The 23,106-nt window shown below is 33.2% G+C and overlaps 2 protein-coding genes across 25 annotated transcripts in view; one reads left to right on the plus strand and one right to left on the minus strand.

Annotated features, from left to right (window-relative positions):
- The window catches only part of LOC141711696 (putative F-box protein At3g16210), an 89,945-nt gene extending 70,161 nt beyond the window's left edge, over positions 1-19,784 (plus strand). For 5 of the 24 annotated variants that reach the window (XM_074514341.1, XM_074514331.1, XM_074514330.1 and 2 more), the window contains 6 exons: positions 8,536-8,712; positions 8,984-9,140; positions 9,222-9,279; positions 11,213-11,301; positions 12,157-13,178; positions 19,480-19,696. Coding sequence is in view for 11 of the 24 variants with exons in the window: in XM_074514318.1 (XP_074370419.1) it covers positions 12,074-13,159 (1,086 nt within the window). In the remaining 13 variants the exon portion in view is untranslated. The other 19 variants (XM_074514339.1, XM_074514338.1, XM_074514336.1 and 16 more) reach the window with 18 other exon arrangements.
- A 394-nt stretch (positions 19,785-20,178) lies between these two features.
- On the minus strand, positions 20,179-22,349 carry LOC141711699 (uncharacterized). The gene is made up of 3 exons (XM_074514343.1): positions 21,962-22,349; positions 21,056-21,214; positions 20,179-20,502 (listed from the first exon to the last, which is right to left on the minus strand). Exons 1-3 carry the CDS (start codon positions 22,229-22,231, stop codon positions 20,458-20,460), a joined length of 474 nt encoding a protein of 157 aa, XP_074370444.1. The 5' UTR covers positions 22,232-22,349; the 3' UTR covers positions 20,179-20,457.
- Positions 22,350-23,106: the final 757 nt, after the last annotated feature.

Raw genomic sequence — 23,106 nt, forward strand, 5'->3', positions numbered from 1 at the left:
GTATTGCACGAGTTATATAATGTAAAATAAAATACAAAATAACACTAGTAAATTAAAAATAAAAAAGCCCCGATTCAAAAAAGCCAAGAAGTGCCTGTGAAAATTTCCCATATTTTAAATTGTTCCCTTATTTTGAATTGACAGGAGACCAAAGTGACAATTTTTCAGGTTCCGTATATTTAGCGATGTGAATCGTTTCGCTCAAAACGGGTTTAGCAAAAATCAAACCCGAATCCGATTATTTTTACCAAACCCGAATCCGGAAAAATCCGAACGTTCGGGTTCGGTTCGGGTTTGGTTCGGGTTTGTAGATCACCATCAAATTGCAGTTTAATTTGCACATGAAAAATTACTAGAATCTGATTTGAGCAAAATACTCATAAATATGATGATATTGAAATTTTTGGGGTTGAATTAGAGGATTCAGAGAAGAAAATGGATCATGTCTCTATGAATGAAATCGTTGGTGAAATAATACAACAACCTTAACCTTTAGTATACTTGTATTGAATATGCTACTAAAAACATATTTAAACGACTTTAATGCAATAGTTTGTAAAAAGTATAATTTTTTCGTACTAATATTAGTAATATATTATGTTATATATTATAGTACTACTTATAAAATGTAAAAGGGAAATTTTATTTACAGAGCTCTTTTTTTGTTTCCAGAGCAAAAAAATTGGGAAAATACCAAATTACTCTTATATTCATATTTTCAGGTCTTTGATTGTAAATGCACGGAGGGCAGTTTTGTCTTTTCACACTAATGTTGCTCTGGAAATAAAAAAATAGCTCTGGAAATAACATTTTCCATGTAAAATATTATTAATATATTAATACGGGTTTCAGATCGGGACCGGATTCGGTTTCGGACCGGAATGGAACGATTTTCGGGTCAGGTTCGAAACGGTATGTTTTAAACCCAAACCCGACCCGAAAATGATTCGGGTTTAAAAATCAAACCCGAATCCAAACTCATAATATTCGGGTTCAATAAACCCGATCGGATCGGTACGGATCGGGTTTTTGAATTGACAGGAGACTAGAGTGACAATTTTTCCGGTTCCGTTTATCATTTTAGAGGAGTTATTACGATATTTTACCCATTGATTCTCATTTCTCAACGGGTGAAAGAATAAAAATATCCATTTTTTTACTGGTCACGATAATAATACTCATTTTTTTTTTATGGTCACGATAATAATACTCATTTTTATGATGGATGTTGAATAATACCGGATCGTAAACAGGATACGCATATCTGTCTGGGTATTGTATTCAAATTTTCTAAATTATTACATATTTCTTGCTAGGATGCTGATGTAACACGCAAGTTCAATTTGGGTAATTTTTGGAATAAGCATTTGACATATGCGTATTCAATAACATATGCACCTGTTTCATCTCTTCATATGCACCTGTTTCATCTCTTCGCCGGCGTCCATCTTCTTCTCAAATCTGACATCCTCTCACTTCTCTCACATGAAATTGCTCTCATATCATCCTCATAAGATCATCGATATCCACATCTATTCACATACATCAAACAAGGAGAAATATATATTTTTTCACTCCTAGAGTCCTAGTGTTATTTTTTACATTTTTTCTCAACCGGATCACTTGATACCCTGTTTAACAAGTTGCAGAGATTATAGTTGTATACTTGTATTGACAATGGTAATGAAATTGAACAGTACACTATTACTCCCCCGAGTCTCGAATTACTCGATCAAAGAAATGGAGGGGGTTCGGCTTAAACCCTGATGATCAGCTCCGATTAGAATTTTCTTTCGAAATTCTGGTTCCGCCGCTGTCACCGAATGCAATAGGTACACACCCTTAACAGTCTTTTTTTAAATGCAACATTTTCAATTGCTTTTTATCTGATTTCCTGTTATTTTATTTGTTGCATGTTGAAAATTATTGTGCATAAGAAATTACCGTTTGTGATGTTATAAATGATTTTTTAACATTTTTTCACCTTTTATATTTTTTAAAATTATAGAAGTGCCCCCGTAGAAATTAAAATATAAGAGGGTCCTCAAAATATACTTAGTGCGCCCTAAGTTAAAGTATCTGGATTCGCCCCTGGTAACAAGTAGGATCAGTTTTGTTTTAATTTACTATTTGCTAGGTTGCTAAATGCTAATAGGCCCTAATTCTTATTAGACTAGTTTAACAAGTAGGCTTTATTTCAGTTATGTTTCGGTTTGCTAAATGTTAGCTGTCACAATTATATGTATATACCACTAAATATAGAAAAAGAAGGCAGAGAACGACAATGGACACAACACAAGAGAGCAGTGAACTGTGTGTGTTGTCTATAATGAACGACAAATATATGTATATGCTGTGTTATACAAGAAGGAAGTCCAAGTCTCTTTATATAGATAATCTTAGCTTCTCTTAAAAGCTAACTCACTTGGTAGCTACTCTTGCTACCATAGTGACATCATCTTACTTGTGTCATTTCCTAGCTAATATTTAACAACGAATTGCTCCTATCTTGCGTTATTTCGTGGTTTTACTGAATTTATATATGTATGGTAAAAAAGTTGAGCTGGTCAGGGTTGTCCCTGGAATACAAGTATATGGTATTATGTGTAATATAATGTATAATTGTTTGTGAATTATGAGAGAGTTTAATTGTTATATAGTTTCGTGTACGACAATTTCCTACTTACTGTTTAGATTTGGCCATATAATCAGCTCTTATGTTGTACTTCGTAGCTGGTTTATTGTAAGAAAACTGTGCTTTGTATCAAAAGCTGGGTCAATTTGATTTGGGCTGGGGTGGGTTGATAAAGAGATGCAGGCATGCTGGGTCTTTCACTCTTCTACAAATTGGTTTAGATTTTCTCGTGTATCATTATATTGGATCATGATTTCCGGGCTCACTTTCTTGCATTCGCTAAGACGAACTTCTTTTTTTTTTTAGATTGAATTCAATTTCTGCCTTGATTTTGTCCGTTTTTTAGTTCGGCCCCTCTGTGTGATTGGTTTTTCCTCCTGGCCTTTAAATCGCTGATTGGAAATGTTCCCCACTCTAGTGGCATTGACCCCTTGGTGGGATTTTTCGCCATTATTTTCCCACAAATTTAGGATTAGAAAATGGTTTTTGGTTACGTATGGATTCAGTACGTATGTCAGTTCAGATTTAGCTTGTATTAGGCTCAGTTTTGTTTCAATTTTCTTTTTGTAGTGCTTTCAGCTTTGGTTTCGTTCTGAATTTGTTTGGATTTTGGTGTTGTTTTGTTGGCTAGCAGATGACATGGATGCTTCTTCTTTTGCTATGTTTAAAAAGGCTTAATTGCTGGTTTTGGCAAACTCTCGATACTTATTTGTTTAGCATTGTGATTAGAGTTTGAGGGTAAGTGTTAACATTAAATTAATTAGTAGAGAAATATGGGATAGGCCATAACTATATGAGTTTCTTGTAAAATAGGGTCCTTATTATTGTTTAGTTGATATTTTGTATCTTATATTTTTTCTATTATTATGAAACCCTACTTTCCTCTCTATTTCAACATTATGAATCTTTACCTATGATGTTGGCTATAATTACAAAACTTATATTGTCTACAACTATGGTTGTGAAGAACTAGGGCAACTGATATATGTGTGTGGCAAAACAAAAGTGTTGATTGTTGAAATGATATAAGTACGATTCTAAAGCTTGAAATTTTGGAGCCGATGGTAGATTTGAGAATTTGTGATATATATGGTGTTAACAGATTAACAGAAATTTTGTTTAAAAAGCCGAAGCTCTTACAGTCTCTCTAATTCCCCACACTAGGTATTTTAGATTCGGAGTTTTGTAGAGCGAGCTTGGTATGATATAAGTGAGGTGTTACAAATACCAAATAAAGAAAAGTTGTTACAAGTTCCGCAACAGTAACTCAAATCAAATATTCTCATAGTATTTCTTGTGTATATTTCACACTTTAAACATTATTTAAGAACCGGAGATTCTGATGTACATCTAGAAAGTTCGAATTAGGGGTGTACAATTTAAATTCAATATGTTGTATTTGCACTATCTTTAAGCTGTAATGCATTTGAACGAGATTATTGAAGATGTCAAATTAATGCATAAATAGATAAATTATAAATTAAATATCTTCATATGGTCCGGACCCCAAATCAAATCTTTTATGTTATGCGAAAACCAACCTTAATTGTCCCAAATTTGTTTCACCAAATTATAGATCTCATAACCATCAATAGTCTGATCAGTTCCGGTCAATAATCTGAAGAATCGCCATGGCGATTCTAAATGACCTGACAGACCCTTTAGTGAGTAAAATCCTCTCAACGCTCCCAGTCAAATCTCTGATGCAGTGCATATGTGTTTGCAAATCTTGGTACAATATAGTCAGCGATCCGTACTTCATCCGTTTACATCTGAGTCTAAAATCGGCTGACGAGAAAGAGTATCTTGTCATTAGATTCCTTAGGGTTTTTTTTATGACAGATCATTTCTCATTTCGTTGCAATGAAACGTTAGTTGAAAAGTCGAAAGTAAAATGTCCAATTCCGGAATTTCGAAGGGGTTGTCGTATAGCAGGTTGTTGTAATGGTCTTCTTCTGATAGTAAACCTCGACCACTCTGATATGCACTTGTGGAATCCTAGCCTTGGAAAAATTAAGCCTCTCCCGGGTGTTCATGGTACGTATAATAAATTTAATTATCGTCTTGAAGCTCTTGGGTTAGCCTTCCTTCCAGATGTCTGTGACTACATAGTTATCAGAATCTTGAACTATTTATCTGTTGATTTTTCCGTAGCTGAGATCTACTCACTGAGAACAGATTGTTGGAGAAGAATTGAAACTCCTGTTGAGAGGCTTATTCCCCGTTCTGATTGTCCATTATCAGCTGCTTTTGTGTATCCTTTTTTCTACTGGGTTGGGGCAGAGAATCATAACAATATAGTTTCATTCAATCTGGAGTGCGAGACATTCAAAGCTACGAGTTTTCCTGATGCTTTTCTTTATTATGGAAAACTGGTTGGGCATCTTGTACTGTTTCAAGAATCCCTGTATCTGTTTACCTTTTGTTCCAGTGATGGTAATAGCCTACAGATGTTGAAAGAAAATGATGGTTCTGGAGTGTCTTTCTTGAAAATTTGTTCATTTCCCGACGGATTTCCCATAGGATTTATGAAGAATGGGGATGTTATAGTGCTAGATATGGAAAATAAGGTTTCTCTACTTGACCCCAGGAACGTGAGCAGTCCAAGGAGCACTGAATACGAGCTCTGTTGGGAACGGATATATAATTACTCCCCAAGTCTTGCATTACTTGACAAAGAACTGGAGGGGATTAGTCAAACTATTTTGTAGTTTCTACATGAGGTGAAAGGTACACTCTTATATTTTCACTTTAAATGCATCACTTTTTATTTATGTATTTTCATTTTGTTCTCATGTTATTTCTGTTGGATGTATAGTAATTGAGCTTATGGGAATTCATTCTTATTTTATTTCTTAGAAATAAGGATTAGGTCTATACAGGCTTCAGTTTTGATTGGTTTATCATTTGACTAGGTACTAATTAACCCTTTTCTTGCACTTCTCTGGCATAAAAAAACTTCTAAATCGGATAGAATCGTATTGGCTAAGCATAAAAATGAGTAACTGTAATATGTGTCATTAGGATTGCAAAGTCCATTATAGTTTAAGAATATGGTCCTAAAGAAGCAGGGTAGCTCATTCATCTTCTCGGTAAAACAATACTATTAATTCATTGTTTTTTGACGAAATGTGAAAAGGTTGGCTGACCAATAGTAGACATTTGGGAATTTGTGGGAACATTGCTTATCTTATTCTTTTTGATGATTATGGATGAATATTGATTCAAGGTTCACATTTTTTGTATGACATTAATTCCTCTCTCTCTCTCTCTCTCCCTCTCTCTCTCCTCTCTCTCTCTCTCTCCCCCCTCCCTCCCTCCCTCTCCTCCCCTCCTCTCTCTCTCTCTCTCTCTCTCTCTCTGTGTGTGTGTTCTTGATTGCAAAACTCTACACTTATGTGTAAACACAAAGATACTTTTATGGCTATATATATCTAGTATAATTTCTAAATGAATGTTTTGATTGAGAACCTGGTAGAGAGAATAATACTCAAGATGGACCTTCCTTGTCCTGAAACAATCAAAATGTAGTATCTTTTCTAAATGAATGTTTTGATTGAGAACCTGGTAGAGAGAATAATACTCAAGATGGACCTTCCTTGTCCTAAACAATCAAAATGCCGATGGGTATGATCATCAATTTTCTTTTGGATTGTCACGTACAGATTTTGAAAGTCCTAGTCTGAATATAAGTTGTTTAAATTCATTTGACCTTAATAATTTATGTCAATCAGTTATTTCTTCTCAAACAAGCAAAGATTTAAGCATGTTAATGTTTTGGCTTAATCCAACATATGTTGTTTTAGATCATTAGCCTAAAAGTATAGCAATCCTAAAGATTCAATGAGTGGCTGATTTATATAGTCATGTTTCAGCGAGAAACCTGATCTTTGTCAATAGCTGACTGAAAACACACACACCCGCTTTTTGTTTAAACAGGCTTGAATCCTCAATCTCCCTTGGAAGGAAACGAGGGTGATGCCTCTGGAACAAGATTTCTTTGGTCAATACCGTATTTTTGTTTCTTAGATTTGTGGAGCACAGATGATCTAACATATTTGTGTAGTCTTTCATGCAGGTAGAAGTTGCAATTCGGTGATTGGAGTTTCCAAGAGCAAAGCTTGGAGCCATGCAACTGGAAATATAAAACAAAAGCCAGCATTTCTTTTAGTTTATGTTGTTGATACTTAATAAGCAGCTCAACTGTTATGTTCTTACAAGTGACACCGGACACTCCAAATCTGCAGTTTTTTAAATTATCTTGGACCGTCGTATTTGAGAATAACGTTTGTTTTTCACCAGTGCAAATATCTGGACATGGATTATATTTGCATAGAACTATTTATGAATATATGATATGTGTGAACTTTGCTTGACCTTCTTTTCTTCTTTCATATTCCCAATTTACCTGGTTTTTTGAATCACTTATCTGAAAATTGAATCAACTTTTTTGGAGCAGCCTTGGGCTCCTATTCCTTGCTGGCTGGAGTGGAATATTAGAGTGTGTTGACCATTTCTTTCTGTTTTGCTAATTTTGTTTGCCAGTTTTATTTTATTTTTGCTAATATCTTTGACAATCTTTTAACATTATTAGAATGCATAATTATCTGTGTAATACATTATTGTCGAATGATTTGCATAACAATTACTAGTCTGTCTTAACTTTATGATGCAGCACATGATCTTTATTTTTATTGGTCTTAACTTTCAGTATTGATTAAATTTTAATATTCTTTGCATTAATCTTGTGTGCCTTTTTTAGAGTTTCGGTTAAAAAATTAGTTGCTCAAGTAAATTTAATATTTTTGATTTTACTATGAACCATATATTTACGTTACAATTATCTTTTTTCTATAAATTTTATTATTGAGCATATGATTATTTTAAATAAATATTGAGATATTTTCTTAAACCAACTATATATTGTTTGTATACAATCACATTCAGACGATAAGGTTTTTGTTTTTCTATATTACTTTTATTAAGTAATCAATCCATCTAAATTCATTGAGTTTAAGGAACAACAAGATAATATGTTATTCAACAATTTCATTTACTTTTTATTTTTATAATTACTACCTACTACTACTAATATAATTTCTTTTTTGTATTAACTACTTATTAATATAATTTTGGTGCAAGATATTTATTCTGTTTAATATTAAACCATCTTATTAAGTAAATATTTATAACTCCGCGCTAAAAGCGGTCATATTACAGAAGAAGAAGGCTCAAATCAATCTCTCTAAACATATGAGATCTTCAACAGCCTAATAATGAAATGGAGGGGTTAGATCAAATTGTACTGTAATCTCTACATGAAGCGAAAGGTACGGTCTTCTTACTATTTCAATTAAAATGCGTCTAATTTTATTGTTTCTATGTATTGTAATTTATTTATGCCCTTCAATAACTAAATATATGAGCATGTTAGTGTTGCTTTTTTGCTCATTGCATTTACCATTCATTTTTTACAAAAAAAATTGAATTAGATAGTATGTTTGTCGAATACGTGATAATAGTTCATATATTGGAATGATTTTGGGAATTAAAAGGGTGTAATTGAGTGAGACACTCACCAACTGCTGTGTGTTCGGATTGAGCTATGCTCGGTTTATAAATAAACTGAACCTGAACACGAATTTTATGATTCCTTTTATGAACGAGCCGAACTTGATCATAAAAGAGTTCTTATCGATATTTGAAGCCATTTGAAGACGTGAACAAGCTCCATGGCTTGTGAACGGTAACTAGCTCATGGCTATGATCATGAACTTGCTCTAAAATATAGCTGCGATAGTTGAATAGCTGTGTATATTACCAGAATGATCTATTTCATCTCAAGGAGTGCTAAAGTGGGACCTTAAATAGTTAGCTTTCTCTTTCTCTATGTGAATCAGGCTTTTCTAGATGTTTACACTTCACACAATTGAAAGGGGCCTAGGTAAACTTGAAGGTATTAAAGATAAATTGGAGGTCTTGCCAATAGGAGAACTGTTCACTCTTTTGCATGTTATCCCTCCAAGCACACAAATGTGAAATTCTACTTTGTTTCTCCTATGTTAGTGAAAATGAAGGTATAATTTTTTTAAATTAAACTTAAGCAATTCTATAATGAGCATGCATTTTATCAAACTCAAGTTCTTTATTACAAAATAAATTAAGCACTTAGATTATGAATGATACAAGATAAAGGTGAAATAAAAAAATAAGAATTATATCATGTTTTTTGTTTTTGTTTTTACAATCGATGGTTTTTTTCCAGGATAATATAAAATTGTACCTCGCGCCAAAATGAGTTAAAATGGATGAAATAATTTGTCTTAAGTGCTTCCACCTGTGATGTAGCTTATCAAATTCCCATAAAGCAAGAACGATTTGGAGAGAAGAAATAATGATTATGAAGAAGCTCGAGGCAACTATGTTAATGAAAAGGCATTCACGTTTCACGAGCATGATGGAGAAGCATGTAGCGATAATGCATTCTCTTTCCAGGTTTAATAAGGTTGACTCTTTGGTCTCGTTATCCGAAATCAGACAAGTTTCATTGACCATGCATTGTTCATAATATTATTTATTCTTGTAGATAACCGTGGATGTTGATGAGGATCCTAAGAGTTGAGTACTTTAAACATGCAAAAAAGGTATTTATACTCGAATGGCTCTGCTGAAACTTCTACTTGTAAATTGGTGAGAGGAGCGCTTTCTCATCTTAAATCTCTTAAAAACTTCCCAAGTTCGGGTAATCCCCAGTTCAATTTTTTTTTGAATTACGATGTCTGCTTTATAGTCCTCTTTATTGTGTATTAGGAGACTCCTTACTAATGAATAGCAACCCTAGGTTTCATCGCTTGAACTATCCATTTTTTCTGTGGTGTGCAAATGATTTCAAGTATTTTGAGTTAGAAGCCTTGAGGGCCTGAAATTTAATATATTAAACTTCTCATTAACAAATTCAAGTTCTGATATTTGGAAACCATTTATTTTGATGACCGACTTGAAAGGACATTAGTCTTTTTAAGGTTCCATGTAAAGCATCAAACAAGTTCATTTAGAATTAATTAGTTGTATACCGTAACATGATTGATAAAAAATTTGGAGCCACTAAGGAACAACAATTAAAAATATACACTTATTAATTAAACTCAAAGATAGTGAAAGAAAGCCCATAAAAATAGGTTATCTTAATTTTATCTACATTAACAAGTTTCCTATAATGGGTAATTTCTTTCTTGATACCTAATTAACGATTTTGTCTAAGGATATTACTTTTTTTGGTGTGATGAGACCACTAGACCAGTGTAATTTGAAGTTAATGGATAATAAAAGAAATTATTACTATCGAAAGTATTAGTTTAAATGATGTTTATTTGAAAATTAAGTTTATGGATGGTCAATATGATATTTGAAGAATGGGTTTGATATAATAAAAAGGGTTAATTGCACTTTGCACCCTACTACTATGTTTCAAAAACAAATTTGTACCAGAACTTTAAGAAATTCAGTTTGCACCCTCATACTTCAACTTTGGGATTCATTATGCACCCCTTTTCAGAATTTTGTTGAATTGGGTAGGGGTAAAACCGGAAATTCAACAATATACTTAATCAAAATAAAATTTAGCTTGTTCAAATATTATTAAAAATTGTATATTATTTTATAGCAACTATAAAATAATAAATTTTTAATTTTCAAATAACACTATTAATTTTACATTCGATTATCATTTTTTTTAATATCAATTTTAAAAATTTTATTACTCTACTTAATTAAATTTAGTTATATAATCAAAATTAATTGTTAAAATATTTTTTTGTAGAATTACAAAATACTAGAATTAATAATATAAAATGAAATCAAAACTCAAATTACTATTATCATTTAAAAAATTAAAAACTTACAATTTTGTATCAAAATTTAATTTTTAACATTATTTTAAAAGATATGAAATTAATTTACTTAATATTTTTGATGAATTTCCGGTTTTGCCCCTATCCAATTCAACAAAATTCTGGAAAGGGGTGCATAATGAATTCCAAAGTTGAAGTATAGGGGTGCAAACTGAATTTTCCAAAGTTCTGGTACAAATTTGTTTTTGAAACATAATAGTAGGGTGCAAAGTGCAATTTACTCTAATAAAAATAGGGAAAAGTAATATTGACATGACCGCAGAATTGTGAAGAGATTTAAAATAGGATGTGATGAGTCGTGGGGAGTGAATTAAGATCTTGAACAGTATACTTTACTCCTCAAGTCTTGCATTACTTGATCAAAGAATTGGAGAGGTTTAGCAACTCCTGGTGATTATATTGTCAAAATTTATGCTCGTTTATCAGTCCTATAAAACTAAGTGAAGGGTAATGACGGTACCTATATTATTGTTGCAATTACGAAGTCCGCATAATATTTTTACAAATAGATATAGCACCCAAAACTTGAACTTGTTGATTTGATGATAGATAATAGGATATATCTTCAAAAAAATGGTTGGTATACATGTGATTGTCTCTCAAAAGGTATTATTGTTTAAAGTGTTGACTACATTTTCTGGATCAGCGGAGCATATGTTTTGTGCAGGATGTAAGGGGAAGGGGGAATTGATCTATATTTTAAACAAGAACAAGCCACATAATATATGACCAATCTGTGTTGCCTACTCATCTATGGTAAATTAGTTTTTTTTCTTATTAATTAAATTCCTTATTACCAGTTATATTAATATGTAAAAATGTAATTAAAACAATTAGGCAGAAAATCCTAGGTGTATACAGTAAAAATTTAAAACAAAATTCAGTCTAAAGATATAGCGAAGAGAAACCAGAAGCCCATTAGTAACAGACTATTATTATCCGTGCAATTTCTCAATCGCTGAAGAGAGCAGTGTGTTCCATCATAACTTGTAAAAAAAAAAATCTCTGTTCACTTAATCGAGTTCAAGTATAAACTTCTAATTAAAAAAGATTGCATCTCCTTATATAGAGGAATAAAATCCGAATTATAAAGAAGAAAAAAAATCCTTTTTATATCATCTATACCATATACTAGAATATTTCCAATTTTTTATATAAGATAACTATATAATGAATTAAAATTAAATCTATTCCCATAATAACATAAATTAACACAACCTATAAATATTTCTTGTTCCCTTCATGCCCTGTAATAAGGGATATTTTTTTGGACGACTAACAATATCCAAGTATTCCCGTGACCCCGTCACTTTTATTTTATTATTACATGAATTTAAATGAATCAGAAATTGTAATCAAAACAACACTTTTATAAATGCACTAGACAACACATCTTTATGTGGCCTGAACCAAACACTCCATATTATGCGAAACCAAACCTTGATGCTCGCAAATTTGTTCGACAAAATTGTAGATCTTACAATTCCTACCAGTCTTATCATTTCTCTTATCTAATCTCAATAATCGGATGGCGGTTTTGAGTGAACTGCCAGACACTTTTGTGATTAAAATCCTGTTACGGCTTCACGTCAAATCTTTGTCGCAATGCAGATTTGTTTGCAAATCTTGGTACAATTTAGTCAGGGATCCATACTTCATTCATTCACATCTGAGTGAACAACGGGACGACGAGAAAAGGTATCTTGTTACTGCCCACCAATTTTCAAAAACAGATGAGTATTACTCCTTTCGATGTGCTGAAACCTTTGTTGCAAAGTTAAAAGTAGAACGTCCAATTTATGGATCAAGAGAAGGTCTTAGCCTAGTGGGTTGTGCTAAAGGTCTTCTTTTAATCTTGGACCTCGAAATTTCTGATTCTGATTTGTACTTGTGGAATCCTAGTCTTGGAAAAATTAAGTGTCTCCCAAGTGCTCGTGCTAGCTGTAAAATTAGCTTTCATAAAAAAGCTTTTGGGTTTGCCTTCTTTCCGGAGATATGCGATTACAAAGTTATTAGAATGTTTGGCTATCTAGTGGGGATCTATTCATTGAGAACTGATTCTTGGAGAATAATTGAAAAACCGTTTGAGCAACTATTCCCCTGTTATGATGATCGATATATAAATGCCTTTTATTATGGTTTAGATATAGCTGCCTTTGTAAATCCTTTTTTCTATTGGGTTGTGAAAACATATGAGGATAACCATGAGAATGACTTCATATTGTCATTTAGTATAGAGCGCGAGACATTCAAAACAATAAGTTTGCCCGTTCCTCAGCTCGAGAAAGAGGGTGGGGTTCTTGCATTGTTTCAAGAATCCCACTATCTATTTACTTTTCGTACTGGCTATGGTTGGAACCTATGGATGATGAGAGAAGATAATAGTTCTGAAATGTGTTGGTTAAAAATATGTACATTTGAGTACCAAGACAGGCGGCCAGTAGGATTTATGCAGAACGGGGATGTTATAATGGAAGATGAAAAATGTGAGGTATATCTGCATGACCCGAGAAATCCGAGCAGTCCAAGAAAGTCTGAATGGGAGATGAGATGGGAACAAAAATATTCAGAAGTCTATAATGAAACGCGGCGGTTGATCAAATTATACCGGTAATTTCTACATAAGGGAAAAGGTACACTCTTCTTATTAGTTCATTTTCAACACATACACACAAACATATGTTCTACAAAACATCATTGTTTCATTGAAAATTTTGAAAACCCTATATATTCTACAAGCAAAACATTGCAAAACGAATTGTTCTACAAAACATTCAGCTTGTTGAACACACATGTTCTGCTTTTTGAACAAAGATGTTTTTGTACATTTAAATGAAACAGTGATCTTTATATAATATACTTTGCAAAATAATATGTTTTGCAATGTTTTGATTGTAGAATGTATAATGGTCTTCAATGAAATTGTGGTCTTCATAGAACTCTCTCTCTCTCTACACACACATTCACGCACAGTGTTGTTTAAGGCGCAAATTATTTAAAGGCGCAGGACCCAAATTTAAAGCGCGAAGCGCAAGTAATCGCGCCTTTTGACCTAAAAAAATAATCAAAAATTTAACAATAAAATAGTACTTTAGATATTCTTAACACTTCAACTTACAAAAGAGCCTAAATAAAATGATAACAATGTCAATAATGAAGCTTTAACTGATAAGGTACACTAATTGAACAGTTCCGGCGTCGTCTAACTCAATCTCCAGCTAACTTTTAGATGGAGGTTGAGTTTAGTGACCATTGAGAGACCTTTTATGGAGGCTGATTGTTGGGTGAAACACTTTAGGTTTAGGGTTGTTTTTTTAAGTTTACCCTTCTTTTTAGAGTGTTACTGTTTTTTACTTGTTATGAGCGCCTTTTTGCGCTTTTTAGCGCCTTTAGCGCTTTTTAGCGCCTTTTAGAGCTTCATGAGCGCTTTTTGGACGATTTCAGAATCGCGCTAAATCGCACATTTTCGAATCGCACACCTTGCGCCTAAGCTGGAGGTGCTAAATCGCACATTTTCGAATCGCACACTTTGCGCCTAAGCGCGAAGCGCCATTAATCGCGCCTTTAACAACAATGTTCACATACATATGGGTCAGGTTCCACTCAGAATCACTCTATTCTTAGAACCTTGGAACTAGTATATATTCTATGTTGCAGCACATAATACTTTTTGTTAGGATTTCATTTGTTATGAATTATTATTTTTGGATAATCATATTCTTAAACATATTATAAGAGTAAAATACAAGGTGTTTCATGTAAAACATTTTTTTTTTTAAAAAACAGTATTCTAGAAATAAAAAAAATGTGTGCTGCATAAGTACATCAGACTTTATATTTTACAATTAAGTTTTAGCAAAACTTAAGATATTGTGTACTGCATCCGAACGGATATATACAGCCGTTGATTAAACAAAATCTACAGTAGAGATTAGTCCTATGTTCTTATTTTATAGAAGGTTTTAATTTGAACCTGACCCAATATATATATATATATATATATGTTTACTTTGACTTGTTATATGTGTTGTATGTAGAATGTATTGAAGTCTATGGATATTCAGGTTCATATGTGTGTTAGAATTAGGGATTAGTTCCATGTAGGCTTTACTTTTGTTTTATTTACTGTTGACAAGGTACTTTCCCCCTCTTGCTTCTTCTTTTACAACAATGAAATTCTCTATATGATAGAAACATATTATATGATAGAAACATATGTTGGTTGAACGTAAAAAACAAGTATATGGTAATTTGTGTCAGGATACGTATAGTAGTAAGGTGCGATGTAGTAGTAGTAGTAGTAGTAGTAGTAATAATAATAATAATAATAATAATAATAATAATATTAATATTATATTAAAATAATAATAGTAGTAATAATAATAATAATAATAATAATAATAATAATAATAATAATAATAATAATAATAATAATAATAATAATAATAATAATAATAATAAGAGAATATACAGTAGTATTAGTGTCAAGGATATTATGGTATTTTCTGAGTAACATGTTGAGTACTATATGCTGGAGTTGTACATGGCATGTGTGGTTATGATCTGAATATATGGAAATGTTATACATTTCCATCACTCTTTCTCTGCTGTATCGCTTTATATAATTTTAAGTTTCTCTGCAAGTTTCTACCTGATATATGCTCTCCTTTTTTCTTTACATTTCTAACCTAGATATATGTTTCTGCCTCTAATGTTCTATATTTTCTACAAAAACTATTTCCCACCTAAATACAGAAAACTACAAAAATACACATAACTCACTTGGGAACTATCAATTCCTGACCAAATCGGTATCAGAACAGTTAAAATTGATCAACTACTGTTGTTGAAGTAGCATATAGATTTGTACATTTCAGTTGAATTCTAGTAGTTTCTTCTCTCTTGTTTTCAGTTTTTCATTATATTTGAAATCAAAAAATCATAAAAACATTAGTTGTACATGTTTTAGTGCTTGACTATGTAGTTTGGGTTGTGAACTCAGTTGAATTATGATTTGATGGGTGGTTGGGATTACCATACAACTGTGAGGTGAATTGCAGTTGTCATTGGAGGAATCGTTGAAGTGTTTGACAAATTGAGGAGTTATAGATTGGAGGCCATGATTTACAAAAAAACAAGATCAATGTAGTAGAAAAATATAGTAGGATTTCCATGGGTACATGGAAAGTTCTGATGAGAAGTTTGCAAAGCTACAATAGAAGATTAATAGGCTAGATTTGGAATGACTAGATTAATTAATGAAGTCATAAGGAAGGTTCAGATGAAGAAAAGGTGTGTAAAAGGATCCTATACATGCTATTAAGTTAAGACATTGGTATACTTTCCTTGATAAAAGAGATGAGGATGATGGTCACAAATCAGAAAGTCCGGGTCTACATAATTATCTACCAATATGCATAGTTAGAACACCTAACGTTGAGTTTTTCTATACTCACGGAAGCAGGGGGTGCTATGGAATGTTAAGAGATTGTGAAGTGTATATTTCTTTTAATATTTCATACTAGATGCCCAACTATTTCTGCTATGCACATGAATGGATCCTCTAGGTCTTGTTATAGATCTTGGCGTCAATTTACTCGGGCCCTCTTGGCTGTTTGGAGAGTTGGAAACTGAACTAGTTTCTGATAAGTTGAAGAGGCAACAAAAGTTTACAACAGTAGAGTCGTACTTTGATGAGTTTTAGAAGTGCAAAGGAAAATTGCTGAATAAATTTCCAAGTCTCACTGAGGAGTGAGGAGTACTTCCCGGAAAACTTCATTGGAGTCCTGCAGTCTAAGACAAGAAGCATGTTTAGGTAATCAGAACCATCCACATAGGAACAAGCTTTAAAACTTGCTAGATTCTATGAGCATTCACAACCAAACAGTCTAATAAAGGGAACAACTACAAGTTTTGTTTTACTCAGCAGATGTTATACAGGGTTTTATACAAGGGTAACAAAGAAACCACCAATGCAAGTGGCAGCGATAACGAGGTCATCTATACTAAACCTAGACCCCTAACTTACAGTCAAAGATATGAAAGGAGGTAGAAAAGACTTTTTTTCTAATATGTTGAAAATTTTGTGAAGGGGAATGTTTGCACGAAACCTCGGAATGTAGTAGAAGAAGTATTAAAAGATAATGAGGGAATGCCTATATTTGATGGCCTGGTGAAGAAAAATATACTGGCAAGATTATAAATTTTAGCAGCCAGAAATTCCATCAAAGGGACCTTTACAGTATATACGAGAGTGGAATGGTAGAAAGTTCAAAATTCTCATAAATGGGGAAAGCACCTTGAATTTAATATTAATTGGACTTGTAGATCGGGTCAATCGCCTCTGGTAATTAATCTTCCTAATACCATACTTCTTACAAGCACAGCTATATACCGTAATTTCAGTTGGAAGTGAGAAGATTCTGAAATTACTATCGGGGCTCAGGTAGTTGATATACTGGCAATTAATTTTAATACTAGGTGTGCAATGGCTATCCTGACTAGGTGATTTCAAGTGCAATTGTCAGACTTGGACACTGCAGTTTATATGGGAGGGTGCCAATTCAACTTTAGAGGTCTCTAATTCTTGTGTTCAGATCATTCTGGTGGTGCCAGAATAGATGGTGCAGATAGGTAAGAATAATGAAAGGACAGAGATACAAAATCCAATTTTGAAGTGACCTCAAGAGTAGTATTATATGAGGCAACGGTTGTTTAGAGGAAGATGGGTTATTGGGGGTGATGGGGAATTAATAAGACGAGTTTTAGAAGAGTTGCATTGTAATAGCATAGGGGCCATAGAGCCACACTGAAAAAAGTAGATGGAATGTTTCTATATGCCAACTATTAGGCAAAATTTAGGAAAGTGTATCAGTCTTTGCCAGAAACACAAAGGAGACATGGTAAAAGCCCAGGGTTGTTTGACCCTTATAAATTCTTCATGAACCCTAGAGGGATATTTCAATGGATTTTATCATAAGAATTACCCAAATCTAAAGGTAATGATGTTTTTTGGGTTGCAATGGATGGGAGCCATATTATAGCTCTTCCCCATTCCATTAGCTTACTAGAAACCATTGTTAGTGACAAGGACAACCTCTTTCTTAGTAAATTTAGGTAAATTCTGTTTAAGTTTTCTGGTTCCAGACTGAATTTGAGTGAAGCATACGATCCCAGTCAGATGCAGGCTGAAAGGGTCCACCGGGTTTGCACCAATGCCTTAGGCATCATTTGGTTTGCGGGGCGGTATGAGTTTGGAATCAGGAATCAGATTGTTGTAGTATTAAAATCATATATCAGAAAGGGGATCAGGTGTATCTCAAGTTGCAACCTCACAGGAAGGTCGTTGCAGCCATCTTAAAGCTGGTTGCTAAATACTTTTGTCCCTTTAAAACACTTGAGAAATTAGGGCATGATGCCTACAAGCTAACATTACTTGAATCTTCTAGAGTGTACTCTGTGTTTCATGTGTCCCAGTTGCTACTGGGAAAAACAAGGTAGAGCAACAATTACCGCAAGTATCTGAACATGGTAGCTTTGATTTAAGGCCTCTGGATAGCAGGAGTATTTAAAATATCGAAAGATGGTTTATCATAAATTATGGTCTTTAGTGTTCATGAGGCAACTTGGGAGGATGAAGGTTTTACTTGGGTGTACTTTTCCTACATGGTTTAATTGAAAGGGGATGTGATGTCAGGACAAGTATAGTAGTGACATGCAGAGTAGTTTTAATAATAAGAGAAGGGTTTGTCTAGTGTGTGTCCATTGGCACATGCTAAACACTAAAATTTATGAATTTTGACTCATTTTGATTGGTGTAGTTGTTGTGAATGCAGGGGGGTCCACCATTATAAAAAAGTGGAAGCAAATTTAAACAAGTTAAACTTATAAAATTTTGTGCTTATAGTGGTATTAGTGTCGATGGTGATTATGTTATTTAGTTACTTAAATGTTCTGAGTATTAAATATAGGGGTTGTACATGGCACTTGTCATTATGATCTGAATATATGAAAATTGATACATCTTTACCACACTCCCTCTCTACTGTATCTCTCTGACTCTCTAGAAAATTTTAACTTTCTTTGCAAGTTCTTACCTGATTTCTGTTCTCTACAATTCTTGCCTAAATTTATCTGTTTCCACCCCTAATCTTCTTTATCTCTCTGTATATCTGTTATATCTACTGCATTTCTCACTTAAACTTACAGAAACCTACAAAAATACTCACTCAGGAACTATCAATTACTGACATTATGGTCCTTGGCCAAGAAAATTATCCCGACTGCAGAGTTCATTGCTATTTAAGAGTATGGTTTTTAAAGAAGTAGGGCATTTTTTCATCTTCTTGGTAAAACAGAGTGTTAAATTGCTTCTTGCTGAACGAAACTCGAAATTGTGGTACCAGTAGTAGACATCTGAGATTTTGTATGAAGAATCAGTCTGTTACTTGATTCTCTTTGTGATGATTATGGATGGCATATAATTTTAAGGTTTAAATTTTTTTGTGTGGTTATGTTTAACCTAACATACTATACAACAGTTAAGTGAGAATGAGGTCTAGGCATAATACAACAATTTTGGATGGAAAAGTCTAAGGATATGGTTAACTACTACAATTTCCAAATCAATAGGATGATGCTTAAGATGGATTTCCTAGTCTTGAAACAATAGAATGGCAGATAGTGTCGGTTGTACAATTTATAACAGTTTTATATATGAATTGTGTAGCATCATTCGGCCTTACTAATTTTATGTCAATATATATTGAAAATTTAAAGAATAGCAATCCTAAAAATCAAATGAGTGGCGGATTTATGAAGTCGAGTGTTACCGAAAATAATGATATCTGTCCAAAATGTTTTTGAAGATGCTCGCAACCCCACTTTGCCTTTAACTAGGCTAGAATTAACTGATTTGGGTATTCTTCTGTGCAGGTAGAAGTTGCAGTTTAGTGATGGGAGTTTGAAGAGCAAAGCATCAGCCTGTGCAACTTGAAATTTGGAAGTGCACCAGTTGTTTTTGTTTATGTTATTCGCAAGTAATAAGCAACTCGACTGTGATGTTCTTAGGAGTGACACTGAACACTCTAAATCTGCAGTTTTAAGTATCAATATCCCAGATTTTCGTATTTGAAACATGGATTTCATCTTTTGTTTTTTGTTTACCCCAAGTGCAAATCTCTGACATGGATTTTATTTGCACAAAATGTTTTTAAGGCATATGTGAACCTTTGTCGATCCTTATTATCTCTTTGTTTCTATTACCTGGTTCTTTGCATCACTATTCTGAAATTCAAATCAACTTGTTCCAAGCAGCCTTCGGAGCACTAGCTTGTATAATAGATTGGAGCTTATGTTTTTCTAACAATGGATATCACTCTCTAGACTACACAATGCTTTAATTTTGTGCATTTGGAAAATACACAGGCAACAAATGTACTGTTATCGAGTTGCCTGCCCTTTCGGTATCTTCAACAAATATAATCACAGGCATGCACTACTAAATCGCGCTTGGTTGAGTGTAAACACCCCACCTACAGAGGCATTTTGACTTGTAAAGTGATAACTAAGATGCAGAGATGCCAAGCACAAGATGATAAATGTGAAACAAATGTGCTAAGAAGCATTAGAACAGGCAGTAAGCTAACCGTTGAACACTACGAAATTAGTAACTAAGAATGAAGCATTGATACAGGCAGTTAAATTAACCATTGCACACTACAAACTTAGTAATTACAGACTGGCAGATCTATCCATCATTAGCTTCTATGTTCCGATATAAACACTGGGTTGTAAGAAACATTAAAAGACAAATCAACTTTTGCTCCACATTCTTCTACCTAAATTAGCCCACTGATCACTACTACATCACCCAACACTCCTGGTCCTGAACACGTTACTCCGCCTCTCAGTCTACTGGTCTTCACCATCTGAATCGTCTTGATCATTTATTGATGCCTGTATGAAGAACTTCATTACATACAATGCAAGAATGTTTCTGGCTTGTGGGGAAGGGGAAAGTTATAATCATTACTTCCACAGGTGCTTTTCCAAATTTTGACAGAAATTACCCAAAACTAGGTAAAATCTACCCCGTAAAGGGAAAATTTACATGTGATATTTCACAAAAACTGATAGAAACCAACATAAATAATATAGTGTAACATGTATTTACTTTAAGAAAGAGAATTGATTTGTTGACTCTTATCAGAAATTTATTCCCAGAAGTTACTTAAGCCATGCTGCAAGAAGTTGAACCATCATATTATAAAACGTTGGATAATAACCTTAAGTAGTCATTTTATATTCTGCTTTAACTGAGACATTGCCCTTCATTCTTAGAGGTTTCTCACTATTTAGCTCATAAAACTTTGAATATACATTTAAATACAATTTAAAGGGATATGCTAAATATGATTAACCGAAGTGATATTGATACAGGATCTCTTAGTATAAAACTGAAATTAAACTAAGACAGAATAGAAAAATGAACAAATGCCCATAGTATCACCTGGCTCACTTCCATGAAGAGACTGTCAATGTCCTGCTTTCTAAAGATAACACCTTTCCTGGCAGTTTCTCTTGGTGAAGATTGAGAGGTCTTGCTTGTTACAGCTTCATCTTTACCTCTTTTGTCAACCTCCTTTTTTAAATCATCTATCCCGACAATCTGCAGAGAAAGTCGAAGTACACATAAAACCACTTAAAATAAGATTGACAAACTATATGTTAGATTCTTAAAATTTTGAAATAATAGGACACAAACATACACAGAAGGCAATTGTAATCGGGCCACAGACGATTTATTAAGTAATCCATAAAGGGGAACACATTAAAGTTCCTTTATAATTACCTCATGTTTCCCAATCAAACTCAAACAACAGTAATTTTCACACACAAGAATCCTGAATATACAACAAATAAGATAATTAAAAGGATCATCTTCCCCGTAAGATGGTAATATGACACCCGCGTCAAATTAAAAACTCGGGTCTATCTCGAACAGGGAATTAAGTCCAAAGTCTAGTGAAGCAAATGTAACCAAGCAAACTAATACTTTGAACTACGACACAATTAATCACTAAAACCATATCTCCACAAGGCATGCAAAATCGATGAAAACAATTCTTAACTGCTAAAATTGCACCTCATAAAAACTCCATGTTTTGTGTAACAGTTTAAGATTATACAATCACATGTTACAAAGTTATAAGCTATAATAGCACATACACCTCAACAACAATATCACAAATTTATCAAATAAGTGCTATATTATTGGCAAGTTGGGCTTATAAGTAAGAAATATGTACATTTTTTTAACTTATAAGTGGCTTATAAATTAAATTTTATAAAACCCTAAAGGCAAGCAAAACCCATAAGCTAAAAATGAAAATAGGGGGATTAAAGAAAAGCTGACCGGAGTATAACGAAACTTGCGGCGAGGAAGGTCAGGCTGAGGCTTAACAGACTTATCAGAAACTGGGGTCCACCTGCAAAGGAGCAAAGAAGGAGAGTTGTTGTTGTTGTTGTGGTTGTGGTGGTGATGGTGGGACCTAGAAGAGTGAGAAAGAGGGGAGGAGACATGGACCCACTGTTTCTTCCACTTTCGGACAGGACCTGTGAAGACAGGAGCTGAGCCGCCGTAGCGAGATGAAGCGCGGCCGAGTCGTGAACTCACTCCTTCCATTACTTAGAGTTTTTGTTTGTGTTTTGGGGGTTGTCTGAAGGAGGGATTGATTAGTGGGAGTGTATGAGCAAAGCACCTGGCACTTTTTGCCAATAATGTGTGATAAAATTTTAAGGTTGCTTTCTGTTTCATGCTGTGGTGTCTTGTTTAATTATTGACTATTTTTATTTTAAGTGTTTTTATTTATTGAAATTGTTCATTTATTAATTAATATGAAAATAGACTTTCTTTGTTATCAAGTCACTGCACAAAAATTATTAAATTAAATTATTAATATAAACTAATTCTAGAGTTAAAAAATTGTTACAAAATGATGTGTCATAGTTGATGTGGCAGTATAGAATGATTTTATTGGTTTTTTTTATGTAAATATAGGGGATCCATTTTAATTTAACCACACGTGACATTTTATAATTTTTCAGGATCCAATTTGGTATCTTTAACATTTTTCATTTATATATTGACTTAAAAAAGATATAATTATACCCTTTCCAATCGCACTTTAAATGGATTATACTAAGTATGTTTTGATTTAATATAGTTTAAAATAAAGTTAATAAATATGTCTATTATTTGTCTGGGCGATCTTAACCAACCTATCATACTTTAATCCAACGGTCATGACTTTATTTAAAAAATAATCGACCCTTTTCGCGGATAATTATATGAATCGGTTGTTTTTCACGAATATTTTACACGGATTAATTACTAGTTTCGGGTGATATATACGCGGAATAACTGCACTTTCGGTGTTTAAAATCCTAAACGATTTCTTTTGTACTTTCGGTGTTTAAAATCCTAAACGATTTTTTTGTACCTAATTAAATTTTTTGGAAAGCTAATTTAAAGATTCTTTTACAATAATTTATTATTTA

Source organism: Apium graveolens, chromosome 3, assembly GCF_009905375.1.
Source record: "Apium graveolens cultivar Ventura chromosome 3, ASM990537v1, whole genome shotgun sequence".
Lineage (NCBI taxonomy): Eukaryota > Viridiplantae > Streptophyta > Magnoliopsida > Apiales > Apiaceae > Apium > Apium graveolens.

Coding starts and splice junctions, on each gene's coding strand:
- LOC141711699 (XM_074514343.1), bottom strand. CDS start 22,231: ATGGAAGGAGTGAGTTCACGACTCGGCCGCGCTTCATCTCGCTACGGC. Junction 21,215..21,961: donor GCAAGTTTCGTTATACTCCG/GTCAGCTTTTCT, acceptor CTTTCTCTGCAG/ATTGTCGGGATAGATGATTT. Junction 20,503..21,055: donor TCTTCATGGAAGTGAGCCAG/GTGATACTATGG, acceptor TTCTTCATACAG/GCATCAATAAATGATCAAGA.